We start from the raw sequence: 17,284 nt of genomic DNA on the forward strand, positions 1-17,284 counted from the left end.
ATTAGCGAGTCGCTGTCGTTTGTAACATTGCTTGGTAATAATTGAAAATTGTGGGCGCAGAGTCACTGTATCTGGGCACAGAGGAGAAATTGGAACCTCCCCATTGTCACTGAGATGACGGGGTCTCCAACAGTGGGTAGTGTGGGGGGTGGGTCACTCTTCCCGGAGATTGCAGGATGAAATTATTCACCCGATACGTTGACCTGGGGAATCATAAATCCGTCACCGACGGAAGATGTATATACAGAGTCAGGTTCCCAGATGTGCGATCGAAGGAGAGTGACAACGCTCTTTGGACATCGTAGCTATATGGTCTCTCTATATTCAGCCAGCGGCGCCACCTTAGGGAAGAGAGGGTAGAAGTCGGGACTACGGGGCTGACTCTGGGCAGTTTTGTGCTTCGTTTGGGGGTTGCTCTGTTAATGAACCGGAGTACTGAAATGAACGGATATTTCTGCGCGCTTTTCACCTGCTCTCGGAATCTGGACTGAGTGGCGGCGGAAATGAATGTGTTCGTGCAGCAGCTGATATTCCTCAGCAAATATCCGACAGAGGCGGAAATAATTTCCGAGTCATTCCTGTGTGTTCCTATCCCCGTGATGTGATAGTAGATAAATTCTGCATCATTCGTCAGCCACAGGAGGATGAAGCTGCCGGAGAGGGTGAAGAGCAAAACCACAGACCTCTTCCGGCTCTCCATCTCCAGGTCACTGCTGTTTCCCCCCTTGCTCTGACCCCTCGGCCTCGACGGACCCGACTGGCCACTAAAATGTGCCTGACTGTCAGAGCGTTGAGCAGCAGAATTACGCCGAATGGGAGGAACGGAGTCAAAACGATGTCAAACCAGTCATACGCCACCCACGCTGGTTCAGTGAAGTAACTTGGCTTCGGATAACAGAACCATGGTACATTGTTAATGATCTCTCTGTAAGTGAAGTAGAGTGGGCCGTTTTTCAGACGGAGCAGACCGCTAGATGGCGCTAGAACCACGGCCGCCGTTCTCCCCGTGCAGGACTTTGTTTTCAGTTTCTGACAGCAAATGGCAACAAACCGATCGAAGGTGAAAGTGACGGTGAACCAGACGGAACAGTTTACGGCAATGCGGGACCGGACACGGAGAACAGTGCACACAGAGAGGACGTTCAGGAAAAGAAAGGGAAAATAATGATAGTGAAATTGATATAAAACAAGTTATAATGGCCAGCAGATACAGTGTGGTGCAGAAGGAGAGGCCGCACTTTCCCCGGACAGGATGACAATCGCCTCCAAAATCACTGGAGAAAGAGAACGGATTGACATAACAAATATGATTCGCAATCAGGCACATCCAACTTAATCGCCCTCCACTACCCATCAAGGGTGAGGTTGAGTTACTGTTAACCTCAGATTCACTGCTGTCTGATTCCAATGATTCACGAGCGGTAAAGAATTTCATCTGATATCCGTCGTGAACAGTGTGTTCATTCTTATGAAATGTTGCCTCATAGGCCTTAACTGGACGGTACAGGATACATATTCCCTGCACCCAGACTGTCAATCATAGAATCATAGAAATCTACAGCACATCACAGGCCCTTCGGCCCACAATGTTGTGCCGACCATGTAAATTCTGATGGAGATTATCTGCAATATTTGCAAATCATTCATTTTGCTCAGTATGAAAGAATGCACAGGTCATTGTTTGAATGAAGCAGCTTCATGACGGAGCGTCCAGTCCACGTGATCCAATCCCCGTCACAGTACAGCCACGTCAGAAGCCAAGATGGTGAACATTCCTCTATTGTGAGTCTGTATTTCTTAAGGAGGGAGCACAATTTGCACGCGATACAACAATTTTTGTCTCATAATATCGAGACGAAGCTGGAGTAGGAAAACATGACTTTGACTGGGGGTTAAAAGTTACTTGCTGAGAATATCAACTGACCATCTCTGAATCTGACTGGTTGCCCTGTTTACACGTGAACAGTGTTCCAGGTGACCCGAGAATCAGCACACGAAACATTTCCAATATATTATGCAAATTCCTATTTTGGTAGCACTTCGCTTTTAATTTTCCTCATACATTACATTTATCCACATTATTTATTTGTAATTGCCATGGATTTCCGCACACATCGAGATTCACTAAATGGCAGTAAGTCATCCTGGCATCCTCATAATTCTGCAAATAACCCAATTTCATCTCGCCCGGAACGTCAGGGGAAAAAATAAAATGTTCATGTAATTCTCCACATCGCCGGGAATGCCAGGAGAGAAAAAAAAATATTCTGTCCTCAAAATTCCCCACATCGCCTAAGTTCCCATCGCCGGGAACGCCAGAAAAGAATAAAACACTCGGTCCTGACCTAATCGATATAGTCTATATCGTAACAGACGGGTTTCATTCTGTGCGGTACCGCACATGTGATTGCCTGCTACCCGAAAACAGAATAATTTATTGCCAATATCTGTATTTTTTGTCTGACAACGATTGTTCAAACTCGCACATCACTGTCTTTTCCACGGGGGAATTTATCGGAGATAATACTTGTAATTTCATACTTGATAGGGAATTACAGAATCGTTCCTGTTATTGCTGATGGACTAGACAGTTCAGAGAGATGGGGCAGAAAAGCTCTAAAAAGGTAGGGAGAGTGGTGGAGAGAGGAGGATAAGGTGCCGAGAGAGGAGGATAGGGTGGGTAGAGGGGTGGAGAGAGGAGGATAGGGTGGGGAGAGGAAAAAGGGTGGGGAGAGGAGGATAGGGAGGCGAGAGGGATAGGGAGAGGAGGATAGGGTGGGGAGAGAGGAGGATAGGGTAGGGAGAGGTGTGGAGAGAGGGGGTTAGGGTGCGGAGAGGGGTGGAGAGAGGAGGATAGCGTGGGGAGGGGTGGAGAGAGGAGGGTAGCGTGGGGAGGGGTGGAGAGAGGAGGGTAGGGTGGAAAGAGAGAGGTGGGGGAACAGATGGAGAGAGGAGACTAAGGGAGAGAGAGGCTGGGTGGGTAGTGGGTCTCATCTCCACTGCTCACCTCTTTCTCCTCTTCCCTCCTCAATCTGACCCCTCCTTCTCCCTCACCCTGCAAAAAATGGTGGTGATCCACGTCAACCAGCCCGCACCGCTAGACCTCGCCTCTGTCTTCTCCGGCAAAACGGCGCCCACTTCTGCCTTTGACGGGCCCCGGTGACGACACGTCCCCCTACTCCACGGTCAGGCTGAAGGATTCAGGCCGAGCGAGCTGAGGCTCAGCCCGAAAGAAAAATCAAAGCTGGACTTTCGAGATTGAGGAGGGGAGGGCAGGGTAACTATGTTAGCCTCTTCCCGTAGTCGCATTCCACCCCCGTGGGAACCCCCCAGTTCTTGCTTCCTTGTTACGAGCCGTCCTCTCCTACCCTCAGCTCCCGTCTCCCCTGAAACACTCCGCTCTCTGTCCCCTCGCTATCATCGCCCATCCCACCCTGGCTGGCGGCCATTTTTTGATGGTTACCATTGACAACCTCTCTCCCACCATTGTAGAATGGGGCACAACCTTTTCCTCACCTTCCCTTGCTGTTTATTCAATCTCAACTCCTCATCCCTCCTCTCCTTTCCCTCGATGCCCTATCTCCCGATTTTCCATTTAACCTTCCGCTGACAGCGATTTTTTGACAGTGTCAGACCCTCCTTCCCACTTCCTCCACCACGAAGTGCGTCAGTCCCTCACACTCACCATCTTGTCACCCTCCTTCCCATCCCATCACTCGCAAACCCCGTCCCTCCGTCCACTCGCTCTCCTCCCCCCGCCATCTCGATGCTCTGCATCGTACGCTGGTTGGGGCTGCCATTTTGCGATGCCAATCTTCACCACTCCTCATCGCCCTCTTTCTCTCTCTCTGTTACCCAGTGAGTCACTCCCCTACTCACCCTGTCACTCCTGACATCCTTTCCCCTCTCTGGCCCCTTGCCCTTTCTTCCGCCATCCACTACATTTTAGTGAACATTTTCTGATGGGAAATTTCTCTCCCCCACCCAATCCCTTCACCCCGTCCGTTGAGTGAGTCGCTCCCCTCTCCTTCGTTGAGACAATGAACTCCCTGACTCATCAGCTCTGACCGCGTCCCCGATCTCCGCTCCCCCTTTCTCCCGCCCACGCCCCACTTTTTTGAAGCTCGTCTTATTTGCGAGGGAAATGTCACCACCCATTCATCCACCACTATTGCAAACGTCACTCGTCCACACTCCCCACCCTGTCCAATCAGACCACCCCCTCCCGTCCCATCAATTCCCCTCCCTTCCCGTACCATCACATCGCGCTCCCTCCCGTCCTATCAGTCCCACTCCCTTCCTGTCGTTTCACACCTCCTCACCCCTTCTTTATTTTCTCCACGTCGGCCACCAGTTTGTGACAGGAACTTTCGCCCCTCCGCTTTCCCTCCCCTATGGAGTCAGTGACTTCGCCACGATCACCGTCTCCTCAGTCCACTCCTCGTCCCATCACTCCTCTTCCTCCCAAATCCCTCACCCCTCCTCCCCAAAACCCACATGTATATATGTATGTGTGAATATCTGAGATATATACATTAATTTATTCATTTACAACATAATTAGAATTAAAATATATATACAATATGGAAGACGATATAAAACACAAATTAAAATGCTGTTATTACAATCAATAACACACTCGATCCCGGGATTGTATCCATGGGCACCGCATGTTCCTTCGCCATAGATTCTGTGTGTGACAGTGGCCATTGTAACTCAGTGTCTCACTGCATCCCTGGCGGCCACATTTACCAAGGATTCGCCCATTTTAAATCAGCGCGTCCCTCCCTCTCTTGCGCTCACTTCGACCAAAGCCGTCACTCCCACCCCAGCGGCCATTTCAAGTGATGCGTCGGACAGCCCACCTCTCCCGGATGATCCGCTAATTGACAGCGGCTCCTTGAAGCCCGCGAATTATATATAATATCCCAGAAATCGATTTTTTGAGTACGATCGAAAAAGAGAGAGAGGTGGGGGGGGGAGGAGAGACAGAGAGAGAAAAAGAGAGAGAGAGAAAGGGGGAGGGTGGAGAGAAGAGAAAGAGAGAGAGAGAGAGAGAGAGAGAGAGAGAGAGAGAGAGAGAGAGAGAGAGAGAGAGAGTGCCATGGCAGAGTATTCCAAAAAAAGTAAAATATGAAACATAATTTCACCCCAGACTACACTGAAGTGTTCCCCTGCCTAACAGGGATCAGGAATAATGACAGTGTTGCTCGCTGCACTGTTTGCAACAGTGACTTTTCTATTGCCCATGGAGGATTAAATCACTGTTGAGGTGAGTTTAACGGGTGTCATTCGTTCATTAGCACACCTAACACTATTTAAACTAGCTGGCTGGCCGCTAAGGAGCTACTCTACTGCAGACATCCCACCTCTCCCGGGAGTTTGGCATTGCAAGTGTGTGATGGGACGGTGTGGAGGGAGATTCACTCTGTGTCTGATGGGACGGTGTGGAGGGAGATTCACTCTGTGTCTGACCGGGGTGTGTGATGGGACGGTGCGGAGGGAGATTCATTCTGTGTCTGAACCCGGTAGTGTGTGATGTGACAGTGTGGAGGGAGATTCACTCTGTGTCTAAACCCGGTAGTGTGTGATGTGACAGTGCGGAGGGGGATTAATTCTGTGTCTGAACCCGGCAGTGTGTGATGGGACGGTGTGGAGGGATTTCATTCTGTGTCTGAACCCGGCAGTGTGTGATGGGACGGTGTGGAGGGAGATTCATTCTGTGTCTGACCCCGGGAGTGTGTGATGTGACAGTGTGGAGGGAGACTCATTCTGTGTCTCAACCCGGTAGTGTGTGATGTGACAGTGTAGGGGGAGATTCACTTTGTGTCTGACGGAGTAATTCAATGATGGGACGGTGTGGAGGGAGATTCACTCTGTGTCTGACCCCGACAGTGTGTGATGGGACAGTGTGGGGGGAGATACACTCTGTGTCTGACCCGGGGAGTGTGTGATGGGTCGGTGTGGAGGGAGATTCACTTTGTGTCTGAACCCGGGAGTGTGTGATGGGAGGGTGTGGAGGAAGCTTCACTCTGTGTCTGACCCTGGGGCTGTATAATGGGTGACGGCGGAGGGAGCTTCACTCCTTATGAAACGTCGGTGTTCCATTCCCATCGGGAGCTCAGTGGTCTCACGTGTGATACTATCGTCAATTCTATCAGTCTGCGGGGATCAATTAGCCAGGAAGGGGCTTTGGTGGAGATGAGATCCTGGGCATCCGACCTCCCTCAGCCTGGAGCTGAGACGCTACTGTGTCAGTGTGAGGAGCTCCGACCCACTGTTGCAGTGCACAGGGTGCGGGGGGCAGCAGAAACCTCAAATAAAACTCGAGTCCGGCACCAGGACAGGAAGTCACCGCGGTTTATTGATTTCATCATGACAAATGTAAATTAAACAATGAGTGAGCTGCTGACGTGCGGGAATAAATAAACTGACCCGACTCATTCACAGTCACCCACAATTAACTGATCGGCGACAACGAGTGACCGGATGAATAATGAGTCCCGTTTCTCACCGTCACTCTGCACCGGGGAACCGATGATTATAAAATCACACTTCAGGGCCGTGTCCCGGATCGCTGCAGATCCAGGGTCATTGCCGAGGGATTTGTCCATTTGACATCATTATATCGGCCAGACTGCACCGTCCTCAGCAAAGGGAGCAAAAGGATTCTGTCCCGGGATAACCCCCGGGCTCTTCCTGTCTGGGTAATTCTCTCGGGTGTCACGTGGGAGTCCCGAACACGCACACCCCGCCGGACAACAGGCGGAAACACGTCACTGCGGGACCGCTCCGAGCGACGCACAGCGCGAGACCTGAGCCACTTCCGTTAAAACCGTTGGGAATCACACCGGGCGCGCGGCCATTAAAGGTAAGGGCGGGAGTTAAAGGGGAGGCGGGGAATCGGCCAAAATGTTCCCATCCCGCGGGTGGGGATTTTCACACATTCGGATGTTCACAGATCCACTCTCAGTCCGGGTCTGAGTCCCTCCAGAGGTCCCAGTTCCTTCCTCCCGGTCTCACTGAACCGATTGTCCTCCAGCCTGAGACAGATGGAAGAATAAAGATGAAATAAACAGATCACACAACAGTGTCAGTAACAGGGGACCGGGGTTAATGTTTCAACAACACTCACAGACAAATATCACCAGACAACCTGCCGATCCGCTGATATTTTATCACATTGAACATTTACACAAACACTTACTCGATCGACTCCAGACTCGGGAGGGTCAGTATGAGGAGGCGGATAGCGGGGGCAGATCGATCTGTCAGCGAGTTTGAGGTCAGGTTCAGCTGCGTCAGTGATGGTTTTGTACTGAGTGCGGAGACGAGATCCTCGGCACCAGAATCTGTGAGACCGACACCCCACAGCCTGGAGATGAGAGAGAGTGAGGGTGAAGGACACAGAGAGACAGGAGATGGTACAAATCCCCAGTGTTTATCAGTAACACAATTACTGATCACATTAATGTTCAGTGTCAGACACCCAGTGACTGTAAACACAATCTCCCACAGCCTGGAGATGAGAGAGAGTGAGGGTGAAGGACACAGAGAGACAGGAGACGGTATAAATCCCCAGTGTTCTGTGGTGAACTATGTGCCTGTCTGGACACGCCCCCTGCTGACTGCTCCTGTGGCTCCGCCCACAGGCCCCTGTATAAAGGCGATCTGAGGCCTGACGCTCGGCCTCAGTCTCCAGGTCATAGTATGATGGACACTCACTCCTGGTTCCTTCTTCCAGTCAATAAAAGCCGATATCTCGCCTTACATCTCAGTGTGAGTTATTGATGGTGCATCATGTTCATCAGTAACACAATTACTGATCACGTTAATGTTCAGTGTCAGACACCCAGTGACTGTAAACACTCTCCCACAGTCTGGTACTTACTGCAGTGTCTGTATTTTACACTCCGTGTTCCTCAGAGCCGCAGACACCAGTTTCACTCCTGAATCTTCCAGTTTATTATCACTCAGGTCCAGCTCCGTCAGTGATGGGTCTGTAGTGAGAGCGGAGGCGAGATCCTCGACACCGGAATCTGTGAGACCGACGCTGAACAGCCTGGAGATGAGAGAGAGTGAGATTGAAGGACACAGAGAGACTGGAGATGGTACAAATCCCCAGTGTTGATCAGTAACACAATTACTGATCACATTAATGTTCAGTGTCAGATACCCAGTGACTGTAAACACAATCTCCAACAGTCTGGTACTTACCACAGTTTCTGTATTTTACACTCCGGGTTCCTCAGAGCCGCAGACACCAGTTTCACTCCTGAATCTCCCAGTTCATTACCACTCAGGCCCAGCTCCGTCAGTGATGGGTTTGTACTGAGAGCGGAGGCGAGATCCTCGGCACCAGAATCTGTGAGACCGACATCCCTCAGCCTGGAGATGAGAGAGAGTGAGGGTGAAGGACACAGAGAGACAGGAGACGGTACAAATCCCCAGTGTTTATCGGTAAAACAATTACTGATTTTTTTTCCTCAGCACGACTGCGCAAGTCGGCCAGTGAAAACAGCGAGAAGAGTTTAAAAGGAAGACAGATTTACAGAGCGAGCGTCAGAGGAGCGGGAGACAGAGTAGGAAGGCTTTGGCTCAACGGGGCTTCGGCGATAAAGGGTCGAGGCGAGGTAGGTTATCTGTTTACAATACAGACAGAGAGTTATGTGTGTGAGGCTGGTTTTCTGTGCTCTGTGTCAGATGTGGGAGATCCTGGAGACTCCCAGCCTCCTGGCCGGCAACTTCTACACCCGGTGTGTCGAGCTGCAGCTCCTTAGGGACCGAGTTAGGGAACTGGGGATGCAGCTCGATGACCTTCGTCTGGTCACGGAGAGTGAGGAGAGAGAGGAGTTACAGGCAGGTGGTCATACCTGAGCCATGGGAGACTGAAGAAGTGGTTCAGTCAGGAGAGGGAAGGGCAAGAAGCAGGTACTAGTGAATACCCCTGTGGCTGTACCCCTTGACAATAGGTACTCCTGTTCTAGTACTGCCGGAGTGGGGGCGTCCTAAGGGGGGTGGGGTGAAGCAACGGTGGCCGTGCCTGTGGCACAGAGTCTGGCCCTGTGCTCCAGAAGTGCAGGGAATGGAAGAGGATGGCAGTAGAGATAGGGGATTCTGTCGTTAACGGGTCAGACAGGCGAATCTTTGGATGCAGGAATGAAACACATGAATGACAGTAGTTTGCCTCGCAGGTGCCAGGGTCCCGGATTTTCAGATCGCGTCCAAGATAGCCTGCAGTGGGAGAGAGCACAGCCAGAGGTCGTGGTACATATTGGGACCAATAACATAGTTAGGAAAAGGGACGAAGTCCTGAAAACAGACCACAGGGCGTAAGGATGTAAGTTGAGAAACAGGAACGCACATGTAGTAATCTCGGGTTTACTGACTGTGCAACAAGACAGTGAGAATAGGAATAGGATGAGGTTAAGGATAAATGCGTGGCTGAGGGATTGGAGCAGGAGGCAGGGATTCCGATTTCTGGATCATTGGGACCTCTTTTGAAGCAGCTGTGACCTGCACAAAAAGGATGGGTTCCACTTGAATCCTGGGGGGGGGGGGGGTGCAATATCCTGCAGGGAAGGTTTGCTAAGGCTGTTGCGGAGAGTTTTAATAGAATTGCTCGGAGTTGGAAATGAACTGATGTGATGGAGGAAAGGAAGGTTGGCTCACAAATAGAGAAAATTTGGAGAGAATACGAAAGGGAGGATAGGCAGGAGATAGAGAAGGGACACATTCAGTCCAATCATTTGAGATGTGTCTATTTTAATGCAAGGAGTATGATGAATAACGCGGATGAGCGAGTGTGGATCAGCTCTTGGAGCTATGATGTTGTGGTCATTAGAGAGACTTGGATGGCTCAGAGGCAGGAATGGCTACTTCATGTGCCAGGCTTTAGATGTTTCATAAAGGACAGGGTGGCAGGAAAAAGTGGTGGGTGCGTGGCACTGTTAATCAGAGATAGTGTCACGGCTGCAGAAAAGGAGGACGTCATGGAGGGGTTGTCTACGGCGTCTCTGTGGGTGGAAGTTAGGACCAGGAAGGGGGTCAATAACTCTACTGGGTGTTTTGTATAGACCGCCCAACAGTAACAGGGACATCGAGGAGCAGATAGGGAGACAGATTCCCAAAAGGAGTAATAATAACAGGGTTGTTGAAGTGTGAGATTTTAATCTCCCATATATTGATTGGCATCTCTTTAGAGTGAGGGGTTTAGATGGGGTGGGGTTTGTTAGGTGTTTTCAGGAAGGTTTCTTGACACAATATGTAGATAAGCCTATAAGAGGGGAGCCTGTACTTGATCTGGTATTGGGAAATGAACCTGGCCTGGTGTCAGGTCTCTCAGTGCGAGAGCATTTTGGAGGTAGTGATCACAATTCAATCTCTTTTACCATAGCATTAGAGAGAGATAGGAATAGGCAAGTTAGGGAAACCTTTAATTGGAGTATGGAGAACTATGAGGCTATCAGGCTGGAACTTGTCAGCATAAATTGCAAACAGATTTTCTCAGGGAAACGTACCGAAGAAATGTAGAAAATATTCAAGTGATATTTGCGTGGGGTTCTGAGTGGGTACGTTCCAATGAGACATGGAAAGGATGGTAGGGTACAAGATCCGTGGTGCACAAAGGCCGTTGTAAATCTAGTCAAGAAGAAAAGAAGAGCTCATGAAAGGTTCGAAACACGAGTTAATGATATGAATCTGGAAGATTATAAGACTGGCAGGGAATAGCTTAAGAATGAAATCAGGAGAGCTGGAAGGGGCCATGAGAACGCCTTGGCAGACAGGATTAAGGAAAACCCCAAAGCATTCTGCAAGTATGTGAAGAGCAAGAGGGTAAGATGTGAGAGGATAGGACCAATCAAGTGTGACAATGCAAAACTGCGTATGGGACAGGAGGATATAGCGGAGGTATTTAATGAATCATTCACTTCAGTATTCGTGACGGAAAACGATCTTGGTGTTTGTAGGGATGACTTGCAGTGGACTGCAAAGCTTGAGAATGTAGATATTAAGAAAGAGGATGTGCTGGAGCTTTTGCAAAGCATCAAGTTGGATACGTCACTGGAACATGATGGGATGTACCTCAGGCTACTTTTGGAAGCGAGGGAGGAGATTACTGAGCCTCTAGCAATGAACTTTGCATCATCAATGAGGATGTGAGAGGTTCCGGAGTATTGGAGGGTTGCGAATGCTGTTCACTTATTCAAGAAAGGGAGTAGGGATAGCCCAGGAAAGTATAGGTTAGTGAGTCTTGCTTCAGTGGTTGGAAAGTTGATGGAGAAGATCCTGAGAGTAAGGATTTATGAATATCTGGAGAGGCAAAATATGATTAGGAATAGACAGCATGGCTTTGTCAAAGGCAGGTCGTGCCTTACGAGCCTGAATGATTTTCTTGATGATGTGACTAAACACATTGATGAAGGTAGAGCCGTAGATGTAGTGTATATGGAATTCAGCAAGGCATTTGATAAGGTACCCCATACAAGGCATTGAGAAAGTAAAGAGGCATGGGATCCAAGGCGTCATTGCTTTATGGATCCAGAACTGGCTTGTCCACAGAAGACAAAGAGTGGTTGTAGATGGGTCATATTCTGCATGGAGGTTGGTGACCAGTCGTGTGCCTCAGGGATCAGTTCTGGGACCCCTAGTCTTTGTGATTTTTATAATGACCTGGATGAGGAAGTGGAGGGTAGTGTTAGTAAATTTGTTGCTGACACAAAGGTTAGGTGTGTTGTGGATAGTGTGGAGGGCTGTCAGAGGTCACAGCGGGACACCGAAAGGATGCAAAACTGGGCTGAGAAGTTGCAAATGGAGTTTAACCTATATAAGTGTGAAGTGGTTCATTTTGGTAGGTCAAATATGCTGGTAGAATATAGTATTCATGGCAAGACTTGGCAGTGTGGATGATCAGAAAACATAGGACACTCAAAGCTGCTATGCAGGTTGACTCTGTAGTTAATAAGGCACACGGTGTATTGGCCTTCATCAGTCGTGGGATTCAGTTTAACAGTCGAGAGGTAATGTTTAAGAGTTGAGAGGTTATGAGGGGGATAGATCGAGTTGACGTGGATAGGCTTTTTCCGTTGAGAGTAGGGGAAATTCAAACAAGAGGACATGATTTGAAAGTTAGGGGGCAAAACTTTAAGGGTAACACGAGGGGGAATTTTTTACTCAGAGAGTGGTGGCTGTGTGGAATGAGCTTCCAGTAGAAGTGGTAGAGGCAGGTTCGGTATTGTCATTTAAAGTAAAATTGCATAGGAATATGGACAGGAAAGGAATGGGGGGTTATGGGCTGAGTGCAGGTCGGTGGGACGAGGTGAGAGTAAGCGTTCGGCACGGACTGCAAGGGCCAAGCTGGTCTGTTTCCATGATGTTATAGTTATTTGGTTATATGTTGCAGCTATATAGGACCCTGATCAGACCCCACTTGGAGTACAGTGCTCAATTCTGGTCTTTTCACTATCGGAAGGACATGGAAACCATAGAAAGGGTGTAGAAGAGATTTACAAGGATGTTGCCTGGATTGGGGATCATGTCTTATGAGAATAGGTTGAGTGAACGTGGCCTTTTCTCCTGGAGAGACAGAGGATGAGAGGTGACTTGGTAGAGGTGTACAAGATAATGAGAGGCAATGATCATGTAGATATTCAGAGGCTTTTCCCCAGGGCTGAAATGACTAGCACGAGAGGGCATAGTTTTAAGGTGCTTGGAAGTAGGTACAGAGGACATGTCAGGGGTAAGTTTTTTTACGCAGAGAGTGGTGAGTGCGTGGAATGGGCTGCTGGCGGCGGTGGTGGAGGCGGACACGATCGGATCTTTTTAACTCCAGGATGGCTGCATCGAGCTTAGAAATATAGAGCACTATGGGTAAAACCGAGGTAACTCTAAGGTAGAAACATGTTCAGCACAGCTTTGTGGGCCGAAGGGCCTGTATTGTGCTGTATGTTTTCTATGTTTCTTTGTTTCTACTGATCACATTAATGTTCAGTGTCAGACACCCAGTGACTGTAAACACAATCTCCCACAGTCTGGTACTTACCACAGTTTCTGTATTTTACACTCCGGGTTCCTCAGAGCCGCAGACACCAGTTTCACTCCTGAATCCCCCAGTTTATTATAACTCAGGTTCAGCTCCGTCAGTGATGGGTTTGTACTGAGAGCGGAGGCGAGATCCTCGGCACCAGAATCTGTGAGACCGACATTCTCCAGCCTGGAGATGAGAGAGAGTGAGGGTGAAGGACACAGAGAGACAGGAGACGGTACAAATCCCTAGTGTTTATCAGTAACACAATTACTGATCACATTAATGTTCAGTGTCAGACACCCAGTGACTGTAAACACAATCTCCCACAGTCTGGCACTTACCACAGTTTCTGTATTTTACACTCTGGGTTCCTCAGAGCCGCAGACACCAGTTTCACTCCTGAATCTCCCAGCTGGTTTCGCCCAAGTCTAAACACAAACAGACAAATTGATGAATAAAGTGATTCAAACCGTGAGTTTGGGGGAATTTCTCTCGCTCGGATATTTTAGGAAACGTTAAACCTTTCAGTAAATCACTGATCGGAGTTCCCATCACTGTCAATGTCAAGATCCCAGAGGAAGAAGGCAGATGGGGAACAGTGATCCCACTGGAGAAATTGGGATGGGGAAGAAAGATACCCACAGGAGGAAAGGGAGTGGGGAAGATAAATGCCACAGGAGGAAGGGAATGTGGGAGTAACATCCCACAGAAAAAACTTGGATGAGGAAGAGCGATCCCACAGGAGGAAGGAGCATGGGGAAGAGAAACCGGCAGGAAGAGGAGGGACAGGGAAGAGAGATCATACAGGTGGAAGGGGGATGAGAAAGTGAGATGCCACAGGAAGAGGGGAATGGGAACAGAGGCCTAACTGCAGGAAGGGGGATGGTGAAGAGAGATCCCACCGATGGAAGGGAGATGGGGAAGAGATAGATCCCTGAAGAGGAAGGAAGATGTAGAAGGGAGATCACACAAGGATGGGGAAACAGAGATCCCACAGGAGTATGTGGGATGGGTAAGAGAGACCCCACAGAAGGAAAGGGTGTGGGGAAGAGAGATTCCACAGAAGGAAGTCAGATGGACCAGTGATTCCGAAGGAGGAAGGCGGATGGCGAAGAGAGATCCCTAAGGAGGAAGGCGGAGTTCGATATTAAGGTACAGCATATTAAAGGAAGTGATAATATGCTCACGGATTGTTTATCTAGATGCTGAATTGAGTGGATAACTGCATTACACTGTAGAAAAAAAAGTTTGGTGTTGTGTTAGATTCTAACACCCTGCAAGACTCTGTATGAATTCGTTTTTTTCCGATGGTAAAAAAAAACGCCCTGAAGAAAGGGGGTGTTACGTCCGTAGCCCCCTCCTTTGTGAAAATCGCCAGATCACTGTTGGGTTGAGTCGAAAGGGGGCCCAAGTCAGGAGGGGGAGACGTGCAGGATGTCAAGTTTCTCCCCCCCCCCCCCCCCATAGCGATGCAAAGCTACGGGACATGGCCATTGTCGCTTGGAGACAGATTTGTGGATTGAGATACTCTGCTACGTGAATGCCCTCGGGCAAAGTGGGCTGGTTGAGGGAGAGATTGCATCACCCCCAACCTGATTGACATCTACGACCCTGCGAGTCAGAATAAAAAAGGGGCTGTAGGAACAACCCCTCAGTCGCACCAGAAGAAACGTTAAGCGACCACGTAACAGCAGGAAGTCATCTGAAGGAAGCCACGTGCGTTCGATTCCGTGGCTGGAATCGGTGACTGGAACCACGGAAAACAGCTTTTAGCTAACAACGGGGAAGCCCGCTCCCCTGACTCAACGGATTGGCATCTTAAAAGACCTGGGGCAAGTTTATACTACATCACTTTTAAACCCAACAACGCTGCAGCTTGAACGAACTGATGGTGACTTGCCTTTCCATCGGACAATACATTATCCCCTAGACAACGATAGAGATATTTCTTATCGGTTATTATTATACCCGCGCTTAGATTTAGTATTGACGACGTATATTATCTGTATGTTTGCATTAACCTTATTTTTGTGCCCTTTATCAATAAATACTTTTAATAAATAGTACCATCAGACTTCAACGGACCTCCCTATATTTGCTGGTAACTGATCCAGTTACGGGAATTTCGTAACAACAGGAAGTGGGGGTGATGGGAACAGAGACCCTCAGGCCGAAGTTGGATGTGGAAAAGAGATCCCACAGGAGGAAGGGGGATGAGGAAGAGAGATCCCACAGGGACTGTGGGGATGGGAGCAGAGGTGGCACAGGAGAAAGTGGGATAGGGAATCACATTCTTCTTCTGGGATCTCCCTTCCACATCCCCCTTCATGATTTTACATCACTCGTCCATCTGACCTCCTCCTCTGAGCTCTCTCTTCACCGTACCTCTTCCTGCTGTTGGGCCTCTGTTCCCATTCCCCTCTTCCTGTGGCATCTGTCTTTCTCGTGTCCCTTCCTCCTTATTGATCTCTCTTCCCCATCCCACTTCCTCCTCTGGGATCACACTTCCCCATCCCCCTTCCTCCTGTGGGAACTCTCTTTCCCATCCACTTACTCCTGTCGGGCCTCTGTTCGAATACCCGCCATTTCCTGTCGGATACAACACATCCTGTGGGGTCTCTCTTCAGAAGGAGGGGGAAAGGGAAAGGGAGATCCAACAGCAGGATGGGACAAGAGATCCCACAGGAGGAAGGGGGGTGAGGAAGAGAGATCCCACAGGAGGATGCCGGATAGGGAAGAGAGATCCCACAGGAAGAGGTGGGATGGAGAAGAGAGATCATAGAGGAGGATTGGTGACGAGTCGGAGTGATACCTCAGGAGGAATGGGTTTGGGAAAGAGAAATCCCACAGGTTGAGGGGGCATGAGAACAGAGGACCCACAGGAGGGAGGGGGATGGGGAAGAGAGATCCCACAGGAGGAAGCCGGATGGATGAGTGATCCCACAGGAGGATGCCGGATAGGGAAGGGACATCCCACAGGAGAAAGTAGCATGAGGAAACGAGATCTCACAGGTGGATTGCTATCCGTGCTATGCGCCAGTGAGGCTAGAAATAGGAAGATAATGCAGCTAAATACGTGGCTGAGGGGATGGTGCATGAGGGACGGGTTCATGTTTCTGGACAATTGGGCTTTCTTCCAAGGGAGGTGGGACCAGTTCGAATTGGACAGTTTGCACCTGAACTGGAGGGGGACTAATACCCTTGCCGGTAGGTTAGCATGTTCTGCTCCGGGGGTTTTAAACTAGATTGTAGGCGGAGGGGGAAGAGTGTTAGAGCAGATAGTGAAGTGGAGGAGGATAAAGGTCATGCGAAGACTACTTTGATAAACAGATATCAATGGTTTGTACGTGAGAGGAATGTTCTCAGCTGCATCTATTTCAATGCAAGGAGTATTGTGTGGAAGGCAGATGGGTTTGGGTTGTGGATTGGCACATGATGATATCGACGTAATTGCTATTAGTAAGACTTGGTTGCAGGAGGGGCAAGACTAATAACTATATAACCATATAACAATTACAGCACAGAAAAAGGCCATTTTGGCCCTTCTAGTCCGTGCCGAATGCTTACACTCTCCTAGACCCACTGACTCATACTCGGTTCATAACCCTCCATTCCTTTCCTGTCCATATACCTATCCAATTTTACGTTAAATGACAATACCGAACCTGCCTCTACCACTTCTATTGGAAGCTCATTCCACACAGCTAACCCTATCTGAGTAAAGAAATTACCCCTCATATTACCCTTAAACGTTTGCCCCTTAACTCATGTCCTCTTGTTTGAATCTCTAGTATTCTCAATGGAAAAAGCCTATCTACATCAACTCTATCTGTCCCCCACATAAGTTTAAATACCGCTATCGTCCCCCCTCAACCTTCTATGCTCCAAAGAAAAAAGACCTAACTTGTTCAATCTTTCTCTGTAACTTCGATGCTGAAACCCAGGTAACATTCCAGTAAATATCCTCTGTACTGTCTCAATTTTGTTGACGTCTTTCTTATAATTTGGTGACCAGAACTGTACACAATACTCCAAATTTGGCCTCACCAATGCCTTGTACAATTCTAACAATCCATCCCATCTCCTATTCTCAATGCTCTGAATTATAAAGGCCAACATACCAAAAACTTTCTTCACCACACTATCCACATGAGATTCCACTTTCAGGGAACTATGCACCATTATTCCTAGAACACACTGTTCTATTGCATTCTTCAATGCCCTACATTTTACTATGTATGTTCTATTTGGATTATT

The 17,284-nt window shown here is 48.9% G+C and overlaps 1 protein-coding gene across 1 annotated transcript in view; it reads right to left on the bottom strand.

Annotated features, from left to right (window-relative positions):
* Positions 1 to 211: 211 nt before the first annotated feature.
* LOC132389077 (NACHT, LRR and PYD domains-containing protein 3-like) overlaps positions 212 to 17,284 on the bottom strand; it is a 40,287-nt gene continuing 23,214 nt past the window's right edge. The window contains exons 7-10 of the mRNA XM_059961490.1: positions 13,369 to 13,455; positions 13,043 to 13,213; positions 7,208 to 7,375; positions 212 to 650 (exon numbers count right to left, since the gene is read on the bottom strand). Of these exons, the coding sequence (XP_059817473.1) occupies positions 212 to 650; positions 7,208 to 7,375; positions 13,043 to 13,213; positions 13,369 to 13,455 (865 nt within the window). The remainder of the gene's footprint in view (positions 651 to 7,207; positions 7,376 to 13,042; positions 13,214 to 13,368; positions 13,456 to 17,284) is intronic.

The sequence above is a fragment of the Hypanus sabinus genome, unplaced genomic scaffold (assembly GCF_030144855.1).
Source record: "Hypanus sabinus isolate sHypSab1 unplaced genomic scaffold, sHypSab1.hap1 scaffold_47, whole genome shotgun sequence".
Taxonomy (NCBI): domain Eukaryota; kingdom Metazoa; phylum Chordata; class Chondrichthyes; order Myliobatiformes; family Dasyatidae; genus Hypanus; species Hypanus sabinus.